The sequence below is a fragment of the Sodiomyces alkalinus genome (genome assembly GCF_003711515.1).
Source record: "Sodiomyces alkalinus F11 unplaced genomic scaffold SODALscaffold_7, whole genome shotgun sequence".
Lineage (NCBI taxonomy): Eukaryota > Fungi > Ascomycota > Sordariomycetes > Glomerellales > Plectosphaerellaceae > Sodiomyces > Sodiomyces alkalinus.
In genome coordinates, this window is record NW_021167085.1 from 1,568,130 (window position 1) to 1,593,097 (window position 24,968).

The window sequence follows — 24,968 nt, forward strand, 5'->3', positions numbered from 1 at the left end:
ATATGAACATGTCATTACCTTGGTGTATTATCGATTCTAATAACAAGCTGTATAACGGACTATACGTATCAACCCCGTTAGTGTTTAATAATCCATGGACAATCATTATCCTTTGCGCCGTTGATCTTTGTCCTTTCCCTGGCTACCAGCCTAAGAAGCATACCAGATAGAACTCCTAGAATAAAGGCTTTAACCCTCTATGTGAATAATCAGTAACACAGGATACGGCGAAGCACTACCTTAAGGGCCTCCGCTTCCTATTTCCTTTATCAACTTTGGCCATCAATACCGTTTTTCCGGTTATCCCGAATCCATCTTAAGGGAAGAGACCTGTGAGCTCATAAGATAGGAGAGTGTTCGCTTTATTGGACATTCTACAAGATATGAAGAAATATGTTTGTATTCTTCTGCACCTGCCTGAGAGTCGCTGCTCTTGGCACGACTTCGTTGCCTTCTGGCACGTACCCCTTGATCCAGAAGACATCTGCGTGAGGCTTGGAGTTGGCCCACTGGCACTTTGGGCAATCACTCTACGTACATGACATCTTCGTACTCATTGCTCGTATTACACTCCGTTCTGGAAGTGGGAGGTCCCCTTGCCAGTTTCCTTCTCTCTTGATCGGTCGAGGTTCTCATCACCACTTCTCATATCCTGACGAACCGAATCGCAACCTGGGTTCTTTCGGTGACCTTAGGCTCTTGAAATAGGTCTGTCAAGTCCTAGCTCGCCATATCACACTTCATCCTCATGTATTCGGGACGAACCTATCCCTGCCGCAGTGTATCCCGAGCCTAGGCAACAAGATAATCGGTCAACTTAGATATACTGCTTGTTGTCTGACCGCGATCCATCGTTCTTTCCTTAGGAGCACCCGCTAGCCAGTCAGACGTTTGTCGGCCCCGTGATCAAACCTGGTCACTACCCCTTGACCATCAGAATAATATCTGTTTGGAGACGGCAAGGCTAAAGACCCGATCTTCAACCTTCTCGCCAAGCCCTCTTGGATTAGCTGCCCGAGCTTCTCCAGCTCTCAATCCTGTCGCCAGGTAAACAAGCTTAGTCCATGTGGTGGGGTTTGCGATCTTGTGCATACAGGACTTCCCGTCTTTCCCTCGTATTGTAACATATCACGCTGACTTATGGTCGTGTCGCCTTGTTAGAAACCTCCTACAATCTCGACAAGATGCGTCCCACATATCGGGCTGGAGGTGATACCTGGAACGCCATCGTCGTTGAAGACGATGACGCCAATGTTACTCCTCAGGACCGAGCAATTGCCAATCTTAGCAGAGCCGTGCGGAACTACCAGCCACGCCGGCGTACGGCCAGGGAAAGTCGCCGCGGTGAACAAGCCGTCGGTGAGATTCAGTGGCAGGATGAGCTCCGATATCTGAATGAAGTTCCATACCTAGATGAGACTCAGTCCCTAGACGAGGTCCAGCACGAAGAAGATATCCTGGGGGAGCTGGGCGAGGTTATCGATCTCACCGCGGATGATGATCCTATCGTCTACCGGGCTCAACCTCGACAGCACTTTCCGGCTCCCATCCCGATACCTCTCGAAAGATCTCTCCGGGAGCTCGTCTTATCAGGTGGCAGGACAATAAAGGTAAACTTCTGCTACCAAGTGTGCAGTCCGCAGAATAGATATTTCAAGGTAGAGTTCCTTCGCGTCACTGAAATCATCCAGCGAGGCTTCGCAGGCCACGAGTTCGTCCGTGGCATTCCCTACGCCCGAAATAAGTCCCTGGGAGGACGGCTTCCGCGCAAGCGGAACGAGGTCTTTGCGATCTACGAAGTTCAGTACGACGATCTCCGGCCAGTTGAGCAGCAGGGGCTGGTTGAGATTCCGGCTCTGGAGCTAGGGGTGCCCCGTCGCCTTCACATTACCAACGCTCCCTTCCCCGCCCATCGATACGACCCCAACATGTCCCCAGACGAGCAGACGGCGGAACAGGAGGGACCTCTCGTCTGTCGTTGGAAAGTCTTCGCGTACTTTCATGACGCACGCACCCATGCTGCTCTGAAGGCTTGCGAATGGGCGATAGCGCGGATCGCTTCTGGCGAGGTACCAGAGGCCGAGTTTCGAGTTAACGAAGAAACCCTGAGCCAGAACTGGCGAGGCTCTACAATTCGTGGAGGTGCACACAACCCGCCGCGTCTTGTACCATCTCACAGGCGAATGCCAGTTCGCGGCGAAGGACAGCAGTATGAGATGTTCGACGCGTTCTGTGGTGCTGGCGGCGCCTCTCGTGGCGCCGAACGCGCCGGCTTCAAGATCAAGGGAGGCATTGATATGGCACGGCATGCGTGCGAGAGCTACAGGCTCAACTTCCCACGCGCCAAGTTGTTCCCGATGACGGTGCACGAATTCCTCTTCACGACCCGTCACCAAGAGCTCCGCGCCGACGTCTTACACCTTTCTCCCCCCTGTCAAGTATGGTCCCCCGCCCACACCGTTGACGGCGTTAATGACGACGCCAACGTTGCGGCTCTTTTCTCATGTCGACAGTTGATTGAGAAATTTCGACCCCGTATTTTTACCCTGGAACAGACCTTCGGAATTCTGCAAAAGAAATTCGAGCTCTTCTTCAACGGCCTTGTCGCGGGGTTCACGGACTCGGGGTATTCCGTTGCCTGGAAAGTGATAAGCATGGCGAATTATGGGCTGCCGCAGAGGCGTAAGCGTTTGATCATGCTCGGGGCCGGTCCAGGGGAGAAGTTGCCCGACTGGCCCCCCCATACGCACTCGGAGACAGGGAGGGATGGCTTGCGTAAGTATACGTCGATACGACAGGCCCTGAGAAAGATAAACAACCATATCGAGAGAACAGACCCCCACCACAGACCCGTAATCACAGCGGGTGCGGCCGATGCCATCGTGAGCGACCCCGACGGCATCCTGCGGCGCTGCATGACCACGAGCGGCGGCCAGAACAGGCATTATAGTGGGACACGCAACTACACCAACCGCGAGTTTGCCTGCCTACAGGGCTTCCCGGTGTGGCACCGCTTTTCTGAGTATTCCGTACGCAAGCAGATCGGCAACGCTTTCCCCCCTTGTGTCGTCCAGGTCTTTTACGAGCACATACAGAAACACCTGCATCGAGCGGACGGGTTCGTGGGCAGTTCAAGGCCGCGGCCCGTCATCGGCGAGAGGTCCATGGTGCTGACAGTGGACGGGACCGTCATGCAAGGCTCGATAAACAGAGGCGATGCGAGAACAGCACATCGCGCCATCCGCATCGATGATAATAGTGACAATGAGATGGATATCGACGGAAGGACAGTCCACTGCGCCATTAGAATCGATGACGAGGATGTCGACAGGGTCGACCCTGAACCGTCCAGCCGGCCTTCACCTGCGTCTTCTAGAACGATGTCGCCTGCCTCTCCACGGAGTCGTCTGGTGGAATTCATAAACTTGGATTAGTGCTGAAAGCGCAAGATGATTGAGCCGCGGCTAGCTGAGGCGCCGGAGGTTCATGATGTGTGCCACTTGAACCATCAAAGAGTACGGCCATGGTGCCGATTGTTGAGCATGGCTGTCTTCTGAAGAAAATCAGCACCGCTGGGGAGGGAAATGTCCGGAATAAGAGCCATATGTGACTCTTGTTGCAAGCTGGGGAGTTCGCGATCGTCCGCCTCTCCTGTCCGACGTCTTGTGTACGTTAATCAGTCTCCGTTGTCATCTTCCTGACAGGAGGTTATAATGCGCTTGGAATTGGAGCGTGTGGTGCGAGTCTGGAAAAGGCTGGCAAAAACTACTGCGGTCGGAGGCCGGAGAAGTTTCCATGACTCAGGTCCACGTTGGTGGTGTCCGCAATATGATACATCTGCAGAGATTATGTAAGCTTTTCTGCAGAGGCCGTCTTGTAATTCAATAGGTACACAGCACGCCTTTGGTCCATGGTCCTGTGTAATCCATGGAGGAGGGTTTTACGGTGATTTACGGTCCCTTTATATATCGACGAAGGCGATGTTCGCCGTCAGCAAGACTACGGAGTGGTGCCGCCTTACTGGCCGAACAGGTCAAAAACAAATTTGATATAACCACTTATTATTAAACCTATCCGGGGGATTCCTTGCATGTGGACAAGAGTCTCGTATTTCCCACGTTAACTATTCGGTACATACAATCAGACGTCCGGAACAGACTCGATCAACCTTTTTCCTTACGCCGAAGGACGAAGATCGCGGCTTCTTTTGGTGACAAGCCTCTTCTCCTTACCAGTTGACGATGGTCAAGCTCTACAAAAGTACCTCGACCCGAAGAAAAAGCTCCCGTCAAAATATAACATAAAGAGTAACAATCCGAAGTACCAAAGGAAGCAAAAGGACCAGACCAACTGGGTTTACGTAGCCATGTAGGTAGCGGGGTCGACGCCGTCCTTGGGAAATTCGCTGGAAACAAATGTCAGTATAGGTTTGATATAGGAGAGAACACACATTGAAAAGGGTCCAGAAAGAAAAGAAGAAAAAAAACGGGGAACCTACGGAAGAGCAACCTCGAACCGCTTCTCAATAGCCGTCAGGACTTCCCTGTCTTGGTCGGTGCTAACAAACGAGATGGCAAGACCTTTGGTGCCGAAACGGCCAGCACGGCCGACACGGTGAAGGTACGAGTCGGCATCAGCCGGCAAATCATAGTTGATAGCCAAGTTAATGCGCTCAATGTCGATACCTCGACCAAAGACATCCGTCGCAACGCAGATCCTCTTGTTGAAGTCTTTGAACTCCTTGTACCGACGGATACGCTCCTCCTGCGACACGCCCGAGTGAACCGCAATCGAAGGGAAGTTGCACTCCCGCAGCAACTTGTCAAGCTCAGTAGCACGAAGAGTACTCTTCACGAAAATGATGACCTGGTTGAACTGAAGGTCATCGAGAAGCTCGTTGAGCTTCCTGTTCTTCTCGCGTTCCTCCAGCTTGATATAGTACTGCTGAAGACCGTGCAGAGTGAGCTTAGTATCCTCGTCGACATAGTGTTCCGTCGGGTTTTGCATGAACTTCTTGCAGATGGGCTTGATTTCGTCGGAGAGCGTAGCAGAGAACATCATGACCTGCTTCTGCGTAGGAGTGGCCCGGAAGATCTCCTGGACGTCCCTGCGCATATCTACCGGAACATTAGTCTCGGTACATCTCTTCGCAAGGGAGACGGGGTGATGAATCGGGGCAAAAAACATACCAATTTGATCAAGCATCTTATCGCACTCGTCGAGAACGAAAATGCGAACGCTGCCGAGTCGGAGGACCTTATCACGAACCAAAGCGTTCAGACGTCCAGGGGTTCCCACAATGATGTGCGGGCAGGTGTCCTTGTTCTTGATCGTCTCGACGTCCTTCTGGATAGGAGTGCCGCCGTAAAACACACCGGTCTTGATATCAGGCATGTACTTGCTGAAGCGGTTGTACTCGTTGCGGATCTGGAAGGCAAGCTCTCGCGTGTGGCACATAACCAGAACGGAGACCTCACCCGCAACGGGCTCAACTTGTTGCAGCGTGGTCAGGACGAAAACAGCCGTTTTGCCGAGACCGGACTTGGCCTGGCAGATAATGTCACCACCGAGAAGAGCCTGAGGGATGCAGGTTTGCTGGACTGTTCGACCGGAGCGATGTTAGAGTAAATTCAAAGAGAGAAGGTGGACGGAGGATAAAGTCGGCAAGCCCCGTCCATCAGCGCAGCGTAGCCATGTTGTCGTCGAGACGGTTGTTGTGACGAATCAAGCCGAGATGCCGGTTTCCCAAATGACAGATATTTTCACCTGCTCAAAGCTCGTCGACATTCCTCGAAGAATAGAATGACGAATCGAGACGGGTCTCCAGAATTTTCTCGGCGCAGCTCGGAACGGGGGTTCACAGCTCTTCGAGTCGGGAGCCGACCACTTCAAAGGCGCTGCCCGCGAATTCGAGACCGGAAATGAAAGCCCCATGTTCTCCTTTATCTGCAAGACATCCACGCGATCATTTGCTGGAGCTCTGACAGACAATCCATTCGCCTTCGACCAGCAGGAGACGAAAGAAATAAAACTGATCCCAGTCCATTCAGAGAGCTGTCAACTCTTCTTGTCGAACATGATTGGTCGAATGTAGATGGCTTTCGATGTGGCTTGCGCAATGGACGGACGCTTGATGGACGGGGAGGGAATGATGGACGGGTTAAGGCATAAACTCAAGACTGACCCTCCGAAGGATGCTCGAAGCCGCAATCGCCAATAGCACGAAGAAGTTCCGGCTTCAAGAGAAAGTCACGGAATCCAGTAGCATGGATGCCGACATAGCTGCCCTTCTTGTCGACGTTGTTACCGGATGCCGTAGCGGTGTCAGCGGCACCCTTTTTGCCGTTGGACGCAGCCGCAGTCTCGTTGGTCTGGAGCTCCTCGTCGGAGTAGTCGATAAGATCCTCCTCTTGGTGGCCGGACATGGCGAAAGATTAATCAAGGATTAAATCAAGATGAATGAATCGAGAGAAAGGAGCGATGAAAGCTCGCAAAAAGGATTAGTAGATCGACGCGCTGGCAATCTCAGTGAAACCTGGGCCGGCGAGATGGGCAGAATTCCGAGACACCGTCCGAAGGAAATTGATATGAAAGAGGAGAGAAAATTCGGTTGCGGGGGCTGCTGAAAACCCTGGAAGATGTCTTTGCAGGCAAACTTGAAGGAAGGTGTTTTGGCGTGTTTGTGCTGATGAAAGGGAGAAAGTTGGGGCTGAGCGAAGGCGGCAGCTGCGCGGTCAAAAGCTTTTGGAAGGCAGGAGCTGCCTGAAACGCGATCACGTGATTAGAGACACGGTTGCCCATTCCCAACTGGAAAAGTAGAGTAGGCATTAAGGTACCTAACGGGGCACTTTGGATCGGTACCTTTAGTCAACACGTCACCGGCGGCTTCACGTCCTAACCAACAACATCCCACAGCACCAAGTACCTTACGGATTAGGTATTGCCGAGTTTAAAGTAAGGCCGGGCAGAGAATTGTGTGAAATTGACGATATGAAATCATGATTCTGATACCGAATAATTATCTACCACCCAAGCTGCTGCTACATGTCGGGAGTTTGGTTGGAGGGAAGCCGTGATTACCTCATGAGTAAGCGCCACCTTCGTAAATTCCTTACTAGGTACACGTGTATTAACATTACAACGTAGAGGCTGTACACTACCTAATAGGCATAAAAGATGATACAGGGGGTGAGTCAACAATCAGTCAGCATCTGGGTAATAAGGTACTCTCTACTCCGCAGGTGAGACTGTGGACCAACTCTCGCAGGCTTCAGAGTACCTTACTATAATGTATATATTTCAGTCAAATAGAGTGTATTTTTTATTCGCTTCGTATTTTGAGGAGCCTGCGAACCATGAATTTCTCGTGACTCATGAGATTGTTATTCCCCTGCTGTCGAGGTCCGGTGCCACTGGTTTTATCCTGAAGCTTACTCATCACGAGCTCCTTGGATTCTCATCCCTTTCCTTTCTTCGCATAAAGCGGACCAGAAACAACTGCCTCTTCAAAGCACTCGAATATCAACAGCATGGGCAAGTCCAAAAACGACGGCGTTCAGAACAGACACCTTTATACCCGGGTGTCATATCTCCACCAAGCGGCCTGTCGCTTGGCAACGCTTGGTCACGATAGGCCAGATCGAACGAAAAATGAACAGGGGAGCAAAGAGAACGACGACTCAGTCACCCAAAACATGGCCCGTCTCCTCGTGGAAGATCTCCGTGCCGTCTCCCGCAAGGTTCTCATAAGGCCGACTCCGGCCATGAAGCGGACTATGTGCAAAATATGCGACACGGTGCTAGTGGAGGGCCGCACATGCTTCACCACGGTAGAGAACCATAGCAAGGGCGGTAGGAAACCGTGGGCCGATGTCATGGCCATGCGATGCACTGTCTGCGGTCATATCAAGAGGTTCCCAGCCAACTGCCCGAGGCAGAAGCGGCGGCCGTTCCGGGTTCCGGGGGAGGAGCCGCCGACGCTCGATGACGCGGACCGGACAGAGAAAGGATGACTGTACATGCGAGGTCTAAGCGCACCATGGACACGGCACCGCCATCTTTATGACTGCCTCAGATTCACGAAGAGTTCTACGATGTTTTCCGGATCTTGAGGGTCAGGTACCCAGAAGCGGAGGACAAAGTTGTGGCGGGAATGCATCGAAGAGGCCGCTCGGAAAGGTGCGCTCCAGGACGAGTGAATCGGATGATTTACAGGATCACTAACACCGTGCAGGGTCACATTCATACAGAGACATGTCTGAGGGAGAATCTTCACTAGGTTCACGTCTGCCACACGACTATGTCTGAGCAGGTCATCGTCCATCAATGTGGTACACTGTGTATCTGAGCAGGGAAAGCGTCAGGGCTCAGCCCAGGCTCTGGACGTTTCCAATGAGTAAGTATTTAACCTATACAGAGTCTGATGAGAGGCCTGACTGGTGATTGCGAGAGTAGGGATTGGTGACTTGTTTTGATAGATTATGAGCAAGGCGATACGGCCACGAGCTGGTTATTGGTATCGTTGATACCAAGCCAAATATCCGACTTGCATCGTGTCAAACAATCCTTTCCGAATGGACTTAGCTAGCGAAAGCCAGAAACAATAAATAGCCTGTGAATTAATAAAGAGATGGAAACTCCAATAAGGGTCCTCGAAATTCGGTTCGATGCTTCCCAGGCTAATGTCGCAAGTTCACCAACTAATAACAATGACCACGTAGAGAAAATTCACGGTTGCTTGCTACCAGCATCGCGATTAATAGCTTCCTCCCCCAAGACCTTACTCGCCGCCATAAAAAGGCCGCCATGCCAGCTACCCAAGCCACGCATGGCCTCGGCTTGGACGCTCGTCATCCGAACCAGGTTGTCGGTATCGGCCAGATTCGCGGACAGCTGGGCCAACTGGGAGTGAAGGTGTGTCTGGTTTGTTCCCAGGACAAAACACAAAGCGTGCGGTCAGAGTGTCAGCAATCATCCTCCATGGCTACCAACCTCTGGCTCAAACGGCCTATGTTGCATGTGACAGCGACCGCGTGTTGGCGCTGGGCGTGGATGTGAAGAATCCCCCATGGAGTGATCGCGAGACGGATTCTTAACTCACTAGCTGTCGCGCCTTGACTGCCCCGCCAGATAAGCTCGCCATGGAAGGCCGCACTGTGTCGTTTCGTTGTAGGCCTGTTGTTAGGTTGGAGGTGGTACCGAAGTTCCTGCTCGTCATTCTTTCCCCTGGGTCGACTTGATTGCTATGATTAGCAAACTATGATGAATCTGGTCTGCTTGGGTATTTCCCGTGGAAATCATGAGACTGCGCTGCCAGAGGTTGTTCCATGGAGTGGTGAACGATTATACCTCACCTCGAGAACGCGGGTGCGTTGACCAGCCTTTTGATATCGTTATGTTATGGGAAACTTTGTGGTGATGGACGAGGTACAGTACAAGTTGCCGTTGAAACGTCGAAGTGTGCTGAAGTAATTAAGGCTAGGTAGGCTAGATAGACCAGTTACGTAAGGAGTCAAAGGTGAGGCCGATTATTAAGACCTGCCACCGGTACTATCGACGGCGGTGTCACCGAAAGTGTATTTCTCTACAATTTCAAACTGCCATGTCTGGAAAGAGCTTCGTGACAGTTAACTTCGTTTGGCGACTAAACCTTACCTGATAATATGGGCCCTATTCACACACAGGTCGATAACAGGGAGACATCAATCATCAATGCGGCCTCAAAGCAAAACCGGTTGCCTGCTCATCGCCCATTCACTTACCACTTATGGTAGTCAGCGTCATCGAGTTCAGTGGACAGGCTAGATATCGTCCGCCCACCGTGGAAAGCAAAACAATACCTTGTCTTCCAGAGTTGCTTTCATCCACCACAGCTCTAGTTTCGCCATGCCATCCCGTCTCAGACCCCCTGACATACCAAACTCCAATACTACAAGGAAGGGCTACCGTGCCCTCGCAGAGCCCAAACAACACTTTAGTCAAGAAAAGAACAGAGAAGGAACAAAACAATGCACAGGTTTAAACCGCCCAATGTCTATGTTTCATTACTCGGTGGTTGCCCGAGAGGGGTGCAATATGTGCGGCTCCGGCCCCCCTCAACCCCAGTCCAGTGTTCATTCCAGCTCAATCAAGTGAAGGCGAACAGAAACGTAAGTCGCCAGGCCCCGGCTCATATGATACACAATCCGCCTCAAATAATCTCTCAACCGTGACTATTGTTCCAGTTATAGCAGGTAGCGCGGGTAAAGCGAAGGCGCGGAAGTCCTGTCACTAGACCGCTCGCGTTGGTGGTGATAGCAGTTGTTGTTATCGGAAATAGTCGACCAAACCCCCCCCGGAGGCTAGGATTCGGTCCTTCTGCGGGCTAAGGAGCGAGTGGAAGGTTTCATTAAATGCTGCACGAGAAGAAGAGCCCCCCCCCCCTTCCCCCTTTTGAATGCAGTGATCCTGGGGAGGGCCTAACTTAGGTCTGTTCGTGTTACACCGAAACTCAGCGAGTATGTACAACACCCTTTATGCGCCTTTGCAGAAAAAAAGAAAAAGAAGAAGAAAACCGTCTGACCCCAGTGTAGTAACTCTTATGCAAGTGAGAGAAGACCAAAAGAAAACCTAACCCAAAGTGCGGTTGTTGGCCGAAATGTTCAGACCGCCAGGAAGCGATGGATTGCGGCTCGAAATATGCGCGAGTCATCCCGATGTCTCTTCGCAGTGATGTGCAGGTCGTCAGAAGATCGTTATGATACACATAGTTCCAGGTCCGACCTCACCCCAATGTGAGGTTTGTTCCCCCTGGTATCATTTATCGGACGCCTATGGGTGGTCGGGGTCCCAGACTGCTTTGACTGCTATGTGCCGAAGGCTCTGTATCCATCTGCGAATCACCACTGCCCGCGCTGGCGCTCGCACTACCAGTCAGACTTCGCACGTTCTTTTGATGAGGATGAAGGCCGCTCACCCCAGCATGCTGTTCAACTTGCTGCGGCGCGACAGCGTTGCCGTGTCCAGGCGGGTACCGAGGGACGGGCTGCCTGACGCCGTCGTGCGGTCCGCCAGCCATGGGGGGGGCGGAGAACCCGTTGGGCGGGGAAGGTCTGCCTCCTCGTAGCGATGGGCTGTATGTATTACCGGGCGACTGGCTAGTTCGGCGGGGGTACGCTCCGTTCATACCCATCGAAGACGGCCCGCCGGGACCGTATGGCAGTTCCTCATGCCGAACACTGGTTAATGAATTGGCTCTGGACCCAGCCTGCATCGCGGTACGGTCGACGTTGCCATACCGGTTGGACGAGCATGACATCAAGGGATCATCGAGTATGTTGTCATTGATGATTGGGATATTGCTCATTTGGCTCGAACGGTTGCGACCAAAGCTGGGGCGAAATCGGCCGCCCCTCGCCGGTGGTGGCCCGACATCAAGCTCGGTATTCCTGCGAAGCTGGGCTGGCGAGGGACCAGGTACTTTTCTATTCTTCCGAGAAGTGACGCTCATCATGTCGAAGTTGTCTGGATCGGCTAAGGGCGGTGGGGCAGGGGCGTTCAAGGGATCGTAGTATTCGTCATCATCGTCATCGTCGTCGAAAGCGTGGGCGCTGTGACGCACTGGGTTGCTTCGCTTGGGTGGAGGGCCTCGTCGTTGGCCTATCCTCATCTCGTGTTCTCTTAAAGCCATCTCGCGCTGCCGCAAGTTATACCCACGCTCATGAAGCGAAGAATCTAACCTATCCTGACCATAAGCTGGCTGTCCTCCTTCAGGTATGTCATCGTAGAGGACAAGGTGGGAGAATTCCTCCAGATCGTTTGCTTCCATCGAACCTCGCCGTGATGCGGCTCGCGATCCGGGTCCGGGGTAGCCATTGGGCGGGCCGTTCACGGGTGGGCGACCGTAGCCGTTAGGAGGGCCGCCGTTTGTTGGCGGAGGCCGACGCATACCAGGACCAAGAGAAGAAGAATTGCGAGGGCGTGGGCCACGGGGCGGCATTCCGTTGGGGTTGGACATGCCATTGGACATGGAGCGGATGCCATTTTGAGACGATATTCTGGGAAGCGGCGAGGCGGTGGGTGAGCCGGGAGCGACGGGCGATGTATCTAGTCGCGGCTTCTGGCGGTTGACGATGTTGAGATTGTGGAGGATGGCGTACATCGTCTCGATGCGTGGAACAGCAACGCCAACATTCCGGGCGAGTTTGATCGGCGATCCCAAAAACGTTTCGACTTCCATCGGCCTTTTTGCGACGTAGTCCTGCCACATGATACTTTCTGTGGCCGAGGGCCTGAGCATTTCGTCCACCGTCCTCTGCTTGAAGTTCGAGTCTAGTTTGCAGCCATGCGCTGCGGCCAAGGCCAGCAGTTCGTCGATCAACCCAAGCACCAAGCCCCTAACTCCTGGCTTTTCCAGCAATTGTGAATGATTATGCGTCTCAAAGATGACGCTCGCGGGATGAAAAGAGATAGGCCTAACAACGATCGTCAGTTCTCTGATAAGGACATACATTGCTGGGGTTCCTTGGAGGTAAACTTTACCCTATCATCCGTTCATATTGCTGTTGCCTGATGTTACCGGAGACTTTGCAGTCTACTTGCCCCGTGCTGAGTGTCATGGCAAGAGCCTGGGCCATGTCTTCCTGTATAGTAGGTGGGATGTTGTCATTCCCGTTCGCTGGGCCAACCCAGATCTCTGTCGAGCCCTTGTGCTCAAACTCGCTTTGGCCCAGCTGCGACAGCTCAGCATTGGAAACAAGAGAAAGTACAACGTTCGTCGGGAATCGCTCTTCAACTGCAGATTCAATGCCGAGAGCATGAGTCGTGTTTATGAGTATGCACGTATGTTGCGGTGTGACGACGGGTTCTATGACGGAAGCGAGGTCGTAAACATCGGGGAGAGCTTTGATGCATAGAATAACGTAGTCGAAAGGGCCCTCCTGCTGGGCCGACGATTCTTCGGGAGACCGAACGACTAGTAATCCGCAGCAGTCAGTTCCGTCCTCCAAAGAATGTGTATATTCGCCGGTGCTTACCGTGTAGTGGTTTGAACCTCTCGTTGCCAAAGGTCGGCGACCTGGTAGGACGGGTCAATTGAAACTGCTCCACGATATTGTCGAAGAGAGACTGGTGCAACCTACTTGAATGTGATCCCGTACTGCGCGACATGCTCGAAGCCTGATTTCCAAACCAATGTGACATCGCAAGCGTTGGTGGCTTGAAGTCTCCAAGACAAAAAGGCAGAGATGGGATTTCCTCCCACTATACACACGTTCATCAGCTCGTGGTCTGCCATCATCGCTACAGGCTTGGGGGTTGGAGCCGGACAGTCGGCACGGGGACACGATCGGCAAGCACAGAATAAACTGGGAAATCGACAAAAATAAAAGATAAAAACGAAAAAAAATCAAGGGGGAAAGGAGAGGAGCAACGGCGGAGACTATCCAGTGTCGAAGACACGACAGAATAATAACGTGGGGCCAAGATGGTGGCTGTTCCACCACCCGAAATGACACCGCAGAACCGGGTCGCACGAATAATCAATCCTTTTTTAGACGTATGACGATGCACAACTCAGAAGCGCTGGGAGAGGGGAGACCAACCTGAGAGTATCTTCAGTCGGGGCGTCATGGGTGCCATGCTGGAAGCCCAATGTGGATTAGTGAGACGGATGTGCTTCCAGACAGCTGCACTTTCTGTCCGCCGCTCAGGAGACTGCGGGATGACGGCTTAGCCCCTGTATTACGGCAGAAGGGAGATTGGGGTTATGAAGCTATTCCGAAGAGGGATTCGAGTCGTTTCGGCAGGCCGTGCTTGGGTCGAGTTCGTTTCACGACTTGACCGGTGTCGGCTTCCTTCTAGGCTCTCAATGAGATGTCGTGCCGACTACTCGAACAGCAGGTCGGAGAGTGAACGCAACGGCAACGATGGCAGCGGGAAACGAACACGCCCATGCGCTAGCAGTGTTTCGAAATAATTTCTCGGGGTGCGGATGCCAGATGTATTCAGTAGTAGCTGCGGAGATTCGGTGGCGTCGGGTCTGGGAGGGACGGCCCAATGTTAAGACACCAGGAGGGTCGAAATTAACGTTAAAAACGAGCGTATTGCGTCGGATAGGCTAGATGAATTGCCTGGGGGTTACTCCGTACTGGTCGAGCTGAACTTGACGTGACAACTAGCGATAGGTCGACAAGTCGCGGGAGAGCCGTGGGATGTGGCGCCAGTTGGCCAAGACCATAAGCCTAGCAGCTACTAACGATACCAGCAGGTAGTGATGAAGCAAAAGAAATGAAAATAAACCGAAAAAGAAAATAAAGGGAAAAACAGCGTTGCTGCCGCGCGCACGGTTCCTCGAGGCGCTGTAGGCCGCTTGTGGCACGACCGGAAGATGGGCGATTGATTGTATTTGTGCCCAAACCGCTGAGCGTCAAACGAAGGGATAGGAGGGGCTTTCGGTGGCTTGATGCTCCGATAACCCAAGGGAGCGTTCGGCCGATTCGAGAAAAATAATACAGCGAGAGACAAGAGGAGTGGAATTGATGATGGCCGGTCGAGAGGCTGCCAGTCAGGGGATTACAAGAGCCAGCACCGAACCGAGAAGCGCGCGCGATGTGACCGGGGATTGTCGCCAGAGACCCTTCGAGCAGAGCTTGTGGTCGGCGAGTCGACTGGCAGTTGCGGTGGGACAGCCCAATGCCTCGAGAATTAAGGCTGTTTGACAGACAGGGAGGTCTTAAAATGGATGGGGAAAAAAAAAAGAGTGTGGCAGAAAACAAAAAGAAGGGTACGGCAGAGGAAAGAGCGAAGACGCGGTAGCAGGTGGAGAGCTATGTGGAGGGAAACATTGGTAAGAGGGTGATTTTGGCTCGAGTCCAGGCCGATAAATGACCTAGGAAGAATTGAACAGGAACGAGGGAACCTTTCGTGGAAAGCGGATTTTCTTGAGGACCTCACTCCTCTGACGCACGCAGGACCATCCGGACCTTTGAACCGGGGGGGTCAATTTTAGTGGTGTCAAGGATGCCAAGTGTATGAGGTTCTACACTAGGGACGGGAGACATGGCCCCCCACTGGGCTGTGTGAGGGACTTGGAACACTGCACTACATAATACAACGTACACATACTTCGTACTTCATGCTTTCGTACTCCGTTAAGGTACAGTACTACAGATTGTACTTGGGGTGCCTACGAGTGGGTACGAGGTTGTCGGGTGGGACAGGAGGGAGACTGACGGTACAGGTACAATGTATGTGCATCTTACGGCGTATTCGGGCGGAATGGTCTTCAAAGGGAAATCAAGACCCGGTCATTGTACTCATGCCCTATCGATACTGATGTATTTGTACCTGCCAATGACAGAACGTTAGGATCGGGAAGTTGACTCCCCTGTGAACAAGGACGACGTCGTGTGTCCCATGCGGCTGCCAATCTACAGGTACCTTACCTTAGCCACGAATAATAGGTATACTCCTTATAGGTACATCCTTGACGAACGATATCAAACCCAGGGACGTTTGAGGCAAGAGCATACCTAAGACTAATAAACAAAGCTAAACAAACGCGTAGGTGTTTATCATGGTTGATCCACACGAAGAGCAGCAAGCCACTCAGGACAAATAGTTAGGGTTGAGGATGATGGAACGTAAGGCAAGAGGGACCATCCCATCAACAACATGGCCGACATAATTAGTGGCTTTGAACCAAGTTCTCGAAAGCGCCCAGTAAACCTGGAATAGGAGAAAATAAAGCAGAACGATTCTAGTGTGGGCCACAACATTACGAAGTACAACGTAATTACATATGGGATGCTAGCGACCACTGATTATTGTCCGTCCTTGAAACCTTTTGGTATTTTCTCCGTACTTATAGCCTCTTTATTTGATGTACCAGTACTGCGTAGTACAAGAAAAACAAGAGTTTGTAATACAACGTACGCCGTCCTATCTGGATCACCGGCAAGGCATGCAGTAGCAAATATCTTAAGCTATCGGCCGAGTTGGGCTCTGGGGAAGGTTCCGAGACCTCATAATTTACTTTCTTACAATATATGACTTTTGGTTGCTGCATGGGTTGTGGTAGAGGGCTTAGTTCAGGATTCTGATATCAACTTCAAGGAGAAACGTCAAGATACCTTTACCTTACTTGCTATTAGATATTCTCCTGGAGTTGTAAGCACATGCACTCCAGCGGGTATCAACGGACAAACCAGACCAAGAAAGCTTTATCAGACTTCATCGGACCTAAATAAGGAAACAAATGGCACAGGTACTCGAGGTACCTATCCCTTACACACCCTGCTTTGCTTCTACCGGTATCTGGTCCTTCCATTTCTTCCAGTACCGGTACGGTAATTACCTTATTAAGGTAGGTAGCCATAGCCCTGAACATCTCCCGTTGTCCCCCGCTTCGCCGTTACAGCACCACCAGCGCCATGACCTTAATTACCTACCTGTCAGTCAGTTGCGTACGGAGCACATAAGGCTGTAGTATCTATGGTACCAACTGCGGTAGCCATTTTACATTTTCCTTTAATACCTAACCATATTAAATGTAATGATGAAATATAAGTAATTGCAGCATGGATCTGGTCGTCTAGTATTGTAGACTTGTCGTCTTCAAACTTCCCTATGGGTTGTTTTCTCGCCCGATTTCATCGCGCTAATAATACACTAATTCATGCCCAGCCATTGTCCCTCGGTTCCCCACTCCAGACATCTGCTGCCCGGGATGGAGTGCGATTTGTTTCCTGATTTGTACCTTGTTCCATTTTTTGTATACATAAGGTACCTTGGGTATTCTGCTATACAGTCCTCAAAAACATGGAGACGTTGGTCCACTATACTTATGCAGTACCTGGCAAAGTGCGGATTCATCCGCGGGTTAAGCTAAGGTACTCGGGTACGTACAAAGTACCTCCTGTACAGAGGTACATAGGAACGCAATGTATATCGCCCAGGGCTGACAAATCCATTTCTTCAAACAAACTTGTCGCCGGCTTTTCAACAACCTTTCGATGTTCCTAGAACACGCACGTATTCTGATTGGGTCCTCTTTCTTCTTCTTTTCCATGTTCTATTTTTTCTGGGGAAGCAAAGGCGTCGTCACATTTGATACAGTAAGATCTATCAGGGACATGGTTTGGCGGCCTCGCATGATTGCAACGCAGGAATCTTGGAAGGGAAATTATTGCCCCCTTTTTCCACCCCTCTTCCCAGTATCCTCCCAGCTCTCGAACCTCGCTGATTCGCCGGCGATGGGGATAGGAGAGTTAGCCCCGGAATTCTCGTCCTGTCCGACAACTGTGATCGCCCAATGTCATCGACACCATATCAAGCCTCGGATCGACTCTACGGAGTATCCGTAGGTCATCCGAAAAAGTTCTCTCGGAAAGCGCTTCTTAAGTAGTATTCGGGTTCAACCCTCCCTCCCCCACATGAATACGACTTATGCTAGGTCAAACGGGACTAGCTGAGCATCCATCCATCCGTTGAGACCATTAACAAGTTTGCACAGATGGGAGATCTCTCGGGTGAGCTAACCAAGTTTTGGGCCGGTCTTCGGAATTTCAGCGTGGTGTGTTTCGGCAAGGAGCAGCGGTGAGGCTAGGAAGACCACCCAGCTTCTTCTCTTCTTTCCTAGTAGCCTACTTCAAACATGGGATATTCCGACTCTGGTGCGGAAATCTGAGATACGAGTCAAGATTAGACGCAAAAAAGACGACTGGCGACGGGACCTCTCCTCGTTTGTCGTTGTTGTGGTTTCCGGTTGCGGTTTCCATTTTTGATGGCTTCTTATTACGGAGTAGAGATGCTTGGAACAGGCACAGCACTATCACTCCGTAAGCTTGGGGGGCCTGGCCCAGGCCAGACCAGACCATGGTCGAGAGACCCGCGCCCCCACTATCGCGCCGGGGGGTACGCAAATCCTCCTGGAATGGCCAAAGTTGGAATGACGTACACGACTTTTTTCGTTTCTCCCCATTCACCCGATCTCGTGGACCCCCTGGTTTCCTGACAGAAGGAAGATGGTGCCCAGACCGGTTACATACTGTTGGTTCTCCAAGACATACATATATATTCGTATATTCCTGTGGATACCTGTTGATAACCATACAGAGAGAGGTCGATGGGACAGATAGTCGGACAGTGAACTGTCCTGCTAGGGTCGGCAGTACTCTCTTGATTCAAGATGGGACCGTATTCGGAGAACCACCTCCTCCATATATTGTAGCATGGATGGGTTGACTCGTCTGAATCTCCGAGTCCACAAGGGCGATTGTTGTTGGAAGGATAAATTTCTTGCCCAGTGAGAAAAGCAACTCATCAGCCAAAGAAGAGGATAGTGAACTTGATTACTCGTCCATAATATATCAGATACGTGGCTTCCTTCAGTTCAAGACTTATGATAATGGGGGCACTCTTTCGCAAATAGCAAGTACCAAACATTTGAGCAAACCCGACTGACGAACCTCGCAAACAGGAGGAGGGATTGAGAGATTGGGGAACAGGGTTAATAAGCAGATAGACGAGCTATGTGCCTATTCCAGATTGTCCCTGGCACTTGGTAAGCTTGACCGTGCCCCTGACACGGCCCCTGGCGAAAAGGAATTGCCAATTCGACTTGTGAATCTGGCCAATGGTGGTTCTCCGTGACCCGGGTAATGCACGCATATCCGCGAGACGAGGATTACCTAGGTAGGACGTACATCTTTGGCACATCTCCTGTGCTTTGAACCCCTGTCATATATTACCGTGTTGAATGTCTCGGCAAGCCAACTTATTGATGAAAATGGCGTTCCTTTTACGAGCTACCAAATGGGATAGAGCACAGTGCTCCGAAGAAAAAGAGACACAAATCGTTGCTAGTTCCCCGTTTGATGATCCCAAGACATCCGAACCTGCTTGTAGATACTGTGGTCAGGCCCAAAAAAGTAGGTAAAGGGGGTTTTCTTTTCCCCCTCCTTTTTTTCCTAGCCAGGCATGTTTCTTCACACTAACATCTAAGACAACGGGCTTCTTCTGCATGCCAGTAGCTCTAGGGAGATTAATTAGACATTCCAAACTAAAGACACAACTGGATATGTTCTTTTTATTGAAATCTCGTTGCTGTCTTGCAACCTGTTAGTTTTCTGCTTGGGGCTCCTGGGATCTTGAACTACTCGCGGCAGGCAAATATCTCAGCGGAGGAGGAGGAGGAGGACCTCTATTGCTTGGTCAACAACACGCTTTCCGTTCCCATGAATGCTGTGTTCCATTATCAACCTCTCAGTTCTCCCATCTGGATCTCCCATCTGGAGGTCCCATGCTTGTTGTAGTTTGCAGGCCGGTTTCCCTGGCGCCTGCTGCCAACACATTACGCGTGTGTTTTTTGCTCGGAACGTGCTCTCCCCAAAGCGCACCCCGGAGTTCGATGTCAGTGCGACTATCTTGCCAAGTCAGGCAGGTAGGTACACGGATCAATTACTCGAAGATTATACCAAGTACGAAATAGTGTGCTTTGCTTAGAATCTGTCGTTATCGTAAGGTTCAGGACTCGTGTGTTCGCTGTGCCTCCTATATACGTATTTGCTGAAATACAGGCACAGGTTTTTCAGTTGCCTCGCTGAAGACCACAGTTGAGCGAGTGGTACTACATGGATCGGCTTCACCAACAGAAGGTACCTAGAGAGACCCTGATCTGCATGAAGCGGTCATGAAAGCTTCAGCAACGCAGCCCGGCAATGGCGAGACGACACTTTGGTGTATAATGAAAAGAGTTCTTATTAACTCCTCTTAATTACCATATATCTCTGTAGTATCTCTGTAGAAGCCGTCTAGATCTCCGAACGTTCCAAGCAGAAACAACTGCAAACCGAAGACCATGGTGTCCATATCGTGCCGCCTAAGACTTAGCCCTGCCAGACATTATAAGACGTGGCTCCCTTGCTATCCGCCATGCTCAGTATTGCCCAACGCCCAGTAACCAGTCGCTTATGCCTGAAGGCCAGAAATCGCGCAAGTCATGTCCCAGGAGACCCGAGATATTAGACATATAAAAGAAAGGAAATGCCCATGTCTATCCGAAACACGTCCGGGATGAAATCATGCAGCGGCCCCGATCGCCCTTTTATGAATCCCAAGGCACCGTCCAAAGTCGAGCTTGTTGCCTTCCACGGGCATATGCTCACCGCTGGCAATGCACAGAACGCGCATACGCTCATCATACCGAAGCCCGGTAAGGAGCTTGGGCGTGATGAGGAAATACTGGCTCGTGTGCTCGCGACAGGCGATTTCGACCATGCGCTCGTGCACCATGCGCTCGTTGCGCGGGTCCATGCCCTGGTTGATCTCATCAACGACTCGAAAGGGAGACTGCGCCATGGACTGCAGCGCCATCAGGTAGAAGATGGTCGAGACAGCACGCTCGCCGCCCGATTGGCGATGCTGGTTGAGCTGCTGAAGTGACTCGTTTTCTCTGCGCGGCACAGTCAGTTTGTTGTTGTTAAAAGGAAGGTAAAAAGGAAATGAAAATGAAAATGAAAATGAAAATGAAATAAAACACGTGAAATGAAAAGAAAGCAAGGGAAAAAGTCGTAATGCACATCCACACACAAAAAAAAAGGGCTCTGACCTGAACTTGACCATGATCTCCAACGCCCACAGTTCAAAGTCCTCGTCTTTGTGAATGCGTACCTCGCCTGCGCAGTTGATTTGCTCGAAGTTGTAGCTGAAGGCGTCGTTGATTCTGGAAACCAGCTCCTCGAGCCTCGGCTCCCACTTCTCCCGCAGTCTTGTAATCTGACGCACGACTTGATCATTCTTGTTCTGTGCAGCCTCCAGCCTTTGGCGGAGCTTCTCGATGTCGCGCGCCCGTTTCTCAAAGTCGCGCAAGACGTTGGGGTTGGCGGCATGAATGAGCTCCAGTTTGGCATCCTCTGCCCGGATCTCGTCCTCGATTTCCTCCGGGGACTTGTCGCCTGCCAGCCCTACAAGGTGATCTTTCCTGTTTTCCAGGTCGACGCATTCCCGCAGTAGCTTATCTCTTGCCCGGACACCTTCGTCCTTCGCCTGGCGCTTGGCGGCCCTCAATTCGGCAACGTTCTTTTCTTCATTCTCGAGCCTCTGCACAATGGCGGCGTTCCTGTCCTTTAGGCCTTCCAAGTCGGATTTAGCTTCAATCTCACGGATCTGCGCCTCGAGGAGCGTCTCTTGGGCCCTGCGAATTCCTGCGAGGCCTCGTTGGTGCCGTAGAATAGCTTTGCCTTTCTTGACTGCTGCGTCGTCAAGCTGTGCCTCGAGTTCGTGTATTGTAGCCCTCAACGACTCGAGTTCTTCCTTCTTCTTCTCCTGGGAACGCTTCTCGTTTTCTGCACATCATGGTCAGCTCCGCTACGTAGGCAGGCATCTGCGCAAGATCCAGTGTAGACTGACCGAGTTTCGTGGGAAGGGCCTGATATTCGTTGTACTCCTTCTGAAGCGCCCTCTTCTGCTGTTGGAGGTCATCCTGAAATTCGGCCGGGTTAGAAGCATAGACCATGAAACCCGTAGGAGTGGAAATGATTTACCAGAGCTGCCTTGTTGGACTCGATCTCCTCGGTAAGCTCCTCTTTCTGCTGTCTCAGCTGCTCGTTCTCTCGCTTCAGCCCGTTAAACCTTTCCGTTATCTCCTCCTGCCGTCGTTGAAGCTCGTGTTTCTCGGTCAGATCAACGTCGTCCTTCCACCAGCGACCGGGCAGTATATCTCGTGTCATGGTCGACACAGCCTGCGGGCCGAGGTCCCTGCGTCGCGTCACTTTGTAGAATTGACGCCCCGCGGCCCAGGTCTGGATCCTCTCCTCGGCCATTAAGCGGTTATACTGCTGGTCTTCGATATCCCGAAGAGCAACGCCGGCCATGTGGAGTTTCTTCTCGCTGCAAAGCATAGCCAGGACAGGCTCGGGACCTGTAAGATAATCAATCGCAAAAGCGTCAAATCCGAGACGTTTGGCCTCTTCTGCAGAAGGCCCTTGGAATGAAGAGAGCGGTTGCAAGCAGGTTCGAATGGAAGCAGAAAGTCCTAGCTCTCTGAAGAAATAGTTGCTCAACGTCTTGTGGTCCTCACGGGACTGTGTCGTGAAGCACAGAAAGTCATCTTTCTGGAGGAGGGCCTGAACGTGATCCGAATAGCGTTTGTCCTTGATGCTGCAGCTGATCAGAGGGGGACCGAAGACGTCGTTTTGGAACTTGTCGCCGTTCTCTCGAAGCCATTTGCACCCCTTGGCAACGTCTGGGAAGGACCTTTCCAGAAATCTGAGCTGTTTCCCCTCTTGTGTGTCAAGTTCTTGGAGTTCCTGGGCTATCCGTTTCCGCTCATCTCTGGTTTGGATACCACGTTGGTGGACGTCAAGCAGCTTGGGCTCTATCGCGCGAATTTCGTTGTCAAGCTCTCGTAATTGATGCTGTCGAGCACGCTACAGGATATAGTAGTTAGCGCATTGAAAGCTAGGGCTTCCGTTCCAGTACACCCACAATTTTCTGGTTGTGATCCTTTGGATCGAAGTCCGGTGGTCGATTCTTGAGTCTGTTCTCGAGCTGCCCAATTTTTTGATTGATAACGCGAAGCTCCTGCTTCTTTGTGGTGAACCCTCTTGACTCTGCCTCTATCTTGGCTGTGATCTGGACGACATGGTCGTTGGCGTTGTCGACGTCGTTGAGCAAGTCGTTCGCAGCCTCTTCGGTATTCCTGACAGCCGCCTGGCGAGCTTGAACGGCTGATGCCACAGCCTCGTGATATTCCTTCTTTTTGTTGGTTGCTTCTAAAGAGGGGGCGCATTCGTTTTGGAGATCCTGCTGGAGCTGCTCGGCCTGTTCCAGTCGTCGGGAGATCTCAGCATGCCGAGCTCGACTCTTATTGTAGGCAGCCATGATTTGAGCGTCCTTCAGGTCGGCGATCCGCGCCTGGACCTCCTCCCTTTCTCGTAGTCTGTCGACGTCAGCTTGCATGGCCTGTTGCCGACTTTCTAGGTTGGCAAGATTCTCGGCATGCGAAGTGGACTGTTTCTGGAGGTCTTTGTGGTCTTTGTGTAAGTCCCGGAGCTCCTGCTGCCACTCGAGCATCTGCGGCGGCGCTGCGGCTCGCAAGGTCTCGTGAAGCAAGTCAACTGGTGTGCAGCCGGCGAACTCGACGACGCGGTCCTGGGGCAGGAATTGGCAAAGATTGTCGACCTGGATCCTGAGCTCCTTCATGAGGTTCTGCACGGCTTTATGGGTAGTATCACGGCCGTTGATCCACCATCGCTGGCTGTTTCGCTCTCGGTCTATCTGCACTCGAACGACGTGATGTCTGCGGTCTTGGTCCCGTTTCTGAAGCTCGATCTCGATGGAAGCGGAGGGCTTTCCGTGTTTGACGAACTCTTTGACGTTTCCTGCTCGTCCAAGGTGCTTCGGACTGAAGCCCAAGCCGAGACAAATCGCGCAGACTAGCGAGCTCTTACCGGTGCCGTTCGGGCCAATGACCAAGCTAAAGACAGGAAGCGCATGTCGTTAGTGAGGGGGGCAAAACGGTGATCAGGTATGGGGCGAAATGGACTCCTACTTCAAGTTGGGACCAGGGAAGAATTCGGCCTTCTCATAAGTAACAAAGTTTTCTACTTCGACACGACGGATAGCGCCGGGCTGAAAGGCCTGTTCGTCGGTAGAGCCATTTGCACCGCCGATGTTGGTGGTTCGTCGTGTATTGCCCGCTAACTCCTCGTTCTCGCTGACATGAGCATCGTCGTCACTGCTTCCTTCGTCGACTACTCTGCGTCTCTGTCTCTTGGGTCCATCGCGCTGCTCCGGAGTGCCTTCGGACTCATACCTCGTGGCATCCTCGTCGTCCTCGTCCTCGATTTGACGTCGACTCCGCCGACGGGTTTGGTCGGATGTCATCTCCGTACTAAAGCTCCGTCAAGCCCCAGAAACGGGAGGAGAGCGGGGAGAAAAAGGACTAGGTGCAAAATGATCGAGAAGAATTCGCCGAATTTCTTCTTTCAGACATAACCGTAACCCGAATTTCAGCAGTGGAGGGAGGCTGAAAAATTGACATCAAAGAGAAGAGGGGCAAAGATGCGAGGCTGTACAAGGTGCAGTCGGTACGGGGTACTCCGTACCTCCCTCATCTGACGCGAGGTCGAACGCGTCTCGTGCGTGCTTTTGTCTCGATCCCGACGGGGTGGGTCAGGTGAATGCAAGATTATATAAGATTTTCCCGCACGGCCCCCACCTGAACATCTCGAGTCTCAACTTCATCCCTTCCAATCCCCCCAATTCTGCCCTCGTGCAGACTAGAAAGGAAACACATTTCTGCTTCATCAAACCTTTCTCTCTTAAGTTCTAATGTTGACATTTTGGGGAACCGCTATTATTTTGACACGGGCACTGGAAGCAAGACTGTGCATTCTTATAAGACTCGTTATCATCTCTACATCCATCTCCCACTGATACTGCCCATGACCTTCCAGCCACGCTTTTCGAGGATAGGGCGACTATTAATTACGATGCGGATTCAATTCTCTCCCGTTACCAGATTCAGATTTATTCGTCTAAAAGGAGACTCAGAGGTTCTGTTTCTGCCGATTATGCCGGGCTATGTCCAGGAGACTTCGGGGTATTCTGCCCCGCAACTTGCATTCCTCATGGAGTTGGGTGGTTTGTGTCAGATTTCCAACAAGCCCATTCCAAAATTGAAGAGGCCTCGTAGGTTACGATATCTTATCATGTGCGTGCAGCAAGATAGGATAAGGTAGGTGCAAACTACCAGCCCTGAGAGATTAGATGGAAGGGACGGCGCATGAGAGTGAAGCAAGTGCACACCCCTGGATGGGAGTCGATATCACTTTTTTTCTTCTTCTTCTTCTTCTTGACACAACATCGTCATCCCTAGCTTTTCCTAAAAGCCCATTTATCACGTAGGTTGACCTTGCATACCTACCTTAAAGTACGATAGAGGTGAAATAGGCTTAGGCTCTCCTCTCCTCTCCCTCTTCTTCCTG

General features: G+C 51.7%; 8 protein-coding genes across 8 annotated transcripts; 2 read left to right on the forward strand and 6 right to left on the reverse strand.

Annotated features, from left to right (window-relative positions):
• Nucleotides 1-1,202: 1,202 nt before the first annotated feature.
• Nucleotides 1,203-3,182, forward strand: SODALDRAFT_252134 (S-adenosyl-L-methionine-dependent methyltransferase; the record flags this gene model as incomplete). The annotated part of the gene is made up of 2 exons (XM_028607424.1): nucleotides 1,203-1,344; nucleotides 1,414-3,182. Coding segments are annotated over 2 exons (1,911 nt in total), but the record flags the coding sequence as incomplete, so codon positions are not given.
• An 870-nt stretch (nucleotides 3,183-4,052) lies between these two features.
• Nucleotides 4,053-6,759, reverse strand: SODALDRAFT_334637 (DEAD/DEAH box helicase). Its single transcript, XM_028612265.1, has 4 exons — nucleotides 6,185-6,759; nucleotides 5,190-5,600; nucleotides 4,499-5,117; nucleotides 4,053-4,405 (listed from the first exon to the last, which is right to left on the reverse strand). The coding sequence occupies exons 1-4, from the start codon at nucleotides 6,423-6,425 to the stop codon at nucleotides 4,357-4,359; spliced, it is 1,320 nt and encodes a 439-aa protein (XP_028465334.1). The 5' UTR covers nucleotides 6,426-6,759; the 3' UTR covers nucleotides 4,053-4,356.
• Nucleotides 6,760-7,345: 586 nt separating this feature from the next.
• Nucleotides 7,346-8,247, forward strand: SODALDRAFT_379981 (Rpr2-domain-containing protein). Its single transcript, XM_028615081.1, has 2 exons — nucleotides 7,346-8,178; nucleotides 8,234-8,247. The coding sequence occupies exon 1, from the start codon at nucleotides 7,530-7,532 to the stop codon at nucleotides 8,010-8,012; it is 483 nt and encodes a 160-aa protein (XP_028465335.1). The 5' UTR covers nucleotides 7,346-7,529; the 3' UTR covers nucleotides 8,013-8,178; nucleotides 8,234-8,247.
• Nucleotides 8,248-8,463: 216 nt separating this feature from the next.
• On the reverse strand, nucleotides 8,464-9,414 carry SODALDRAFT_334641 (hypothetical protein). Its single transcript, XM_028612266.1, has 2 exons — nucleotides 9,101-9,414; nucleotides 8,464-8,919 (listed from the first exon to the last, which is right to left on the reverse strand). Exons 1-2 carry the CDS (start codon nucleotides 9,215-9,217, stop codon nucleotides 8,728-8,730), a joined length of 309 nt encoding a protein of 102 aa, XP_028465336.1. The 5' UTR covers nucleotides 9,218-9,414; the 3' UTR covers nucleotides 8,464-8,727.
• A 1,384-nt stretch (nucleotides 9,415-10,798) lies between these two features.
• SODALDRAFT_340769 (ApbA-domain-containing protein) lies at nucleotides 10,799-13,255 on the reverse strand (the record flags this gene model as incomplete). The annotated part of the gene is made up of 4 exons (XM_028612983.1): nucleotides 10,799-12,452; nucleotides 12,520-12,952; nucleotides 13,014-13,054; nucleotides 13,119-13,255. The coding sequence occupies 4 exons, from the start codon at nucleotides 13,253-13,255 to the stop codon at nucleotides 10,799-10,801; spliced, it is 2,265 nt and encodes a 754-aa protein (XP_028465337.1).
• Nucleotides 13,256-13,551: 296 nt separating this feature from the next.
• Nucleotides 13,552-15,507, reverse strand: SODALDRAFT_361246 (hypothetical protein; the record flags this gene model as incomplete). The annotated part of the gene is made up of 10 exons (XM_028614347.1): nucleotides 13,552-13,692; nucleotides 13,874-14,017; nucleotides 14,120-14,152; nucleotides 14,323-14,535; nucleotides 14,594-14,688; nucleotides 14,766-14,866; nucleotides 14,932-15,052; nucleotides 15,155-15,205; nucleotides 15,325-15,364; nucleotides 15,460-15,507. The coding sequence occupies 10 exons, from the start codon at nucleotides 15,505-15,507 to the stop codon at nucleotides 13,552-13,554; spliced, it is 987 nt and encodes a 328-aa protein (XP_028465338.1).
• Nucleotides 15,508-17,482: 1,975 nt separating this feature from the next.
• SODALDRAFT_199385 (hypothetical protein) lies at nucleotides 17,483-17,940 on the reverse strand. Its single transcript, XM_028607191.1, has one exon. It carries the CDS (start codon nucleotides 17,853-17,855, stop codon nucleotides 17,622-17,624), a length of 234 nt encoding a protein of 77 aa, XP_028465339.1. The 5' UTR covers nucleotides 17,856-17,940; the 3' UTR covers nucleotides 17,483-17,621.
• A 1,780-nt stretch (nucleotides 17,941-19,720) lies between these two features.
• On the reverse strand, nucleotides 19,721-24,016 carry SODALDRAFT_297761 (P-loop containing nucleoside triphosphate hydrolase protein). Its single transcript, XM_028608831.1, has 6 exons — nucleotides 23,531-24,016; nucleotides 22,465-23,455; nucleotides 21,522-22,406; nucleotides 21,388-21,460; nucleotides 20,588-21,323; nucleotides 19,721-20,431 (listed from the first exon to the last, which is right to left on the reverse strand). The coding sequence occupies exons 1-6, from the start codon at nucleotides 23,863-23,865 to the stop codon at nucleotides 20,059-20,061; spliced, it is 3,393 nt and encodes a 1,130-aa protein (XP_028465340.1). The 5' UTR covers nucleotides 23,866-24,016; the 3' UTR covers nucleotides 19,721-20,058.
• Nucleotides 24,017-24,968: the final 952 nt, after the last annotated feature.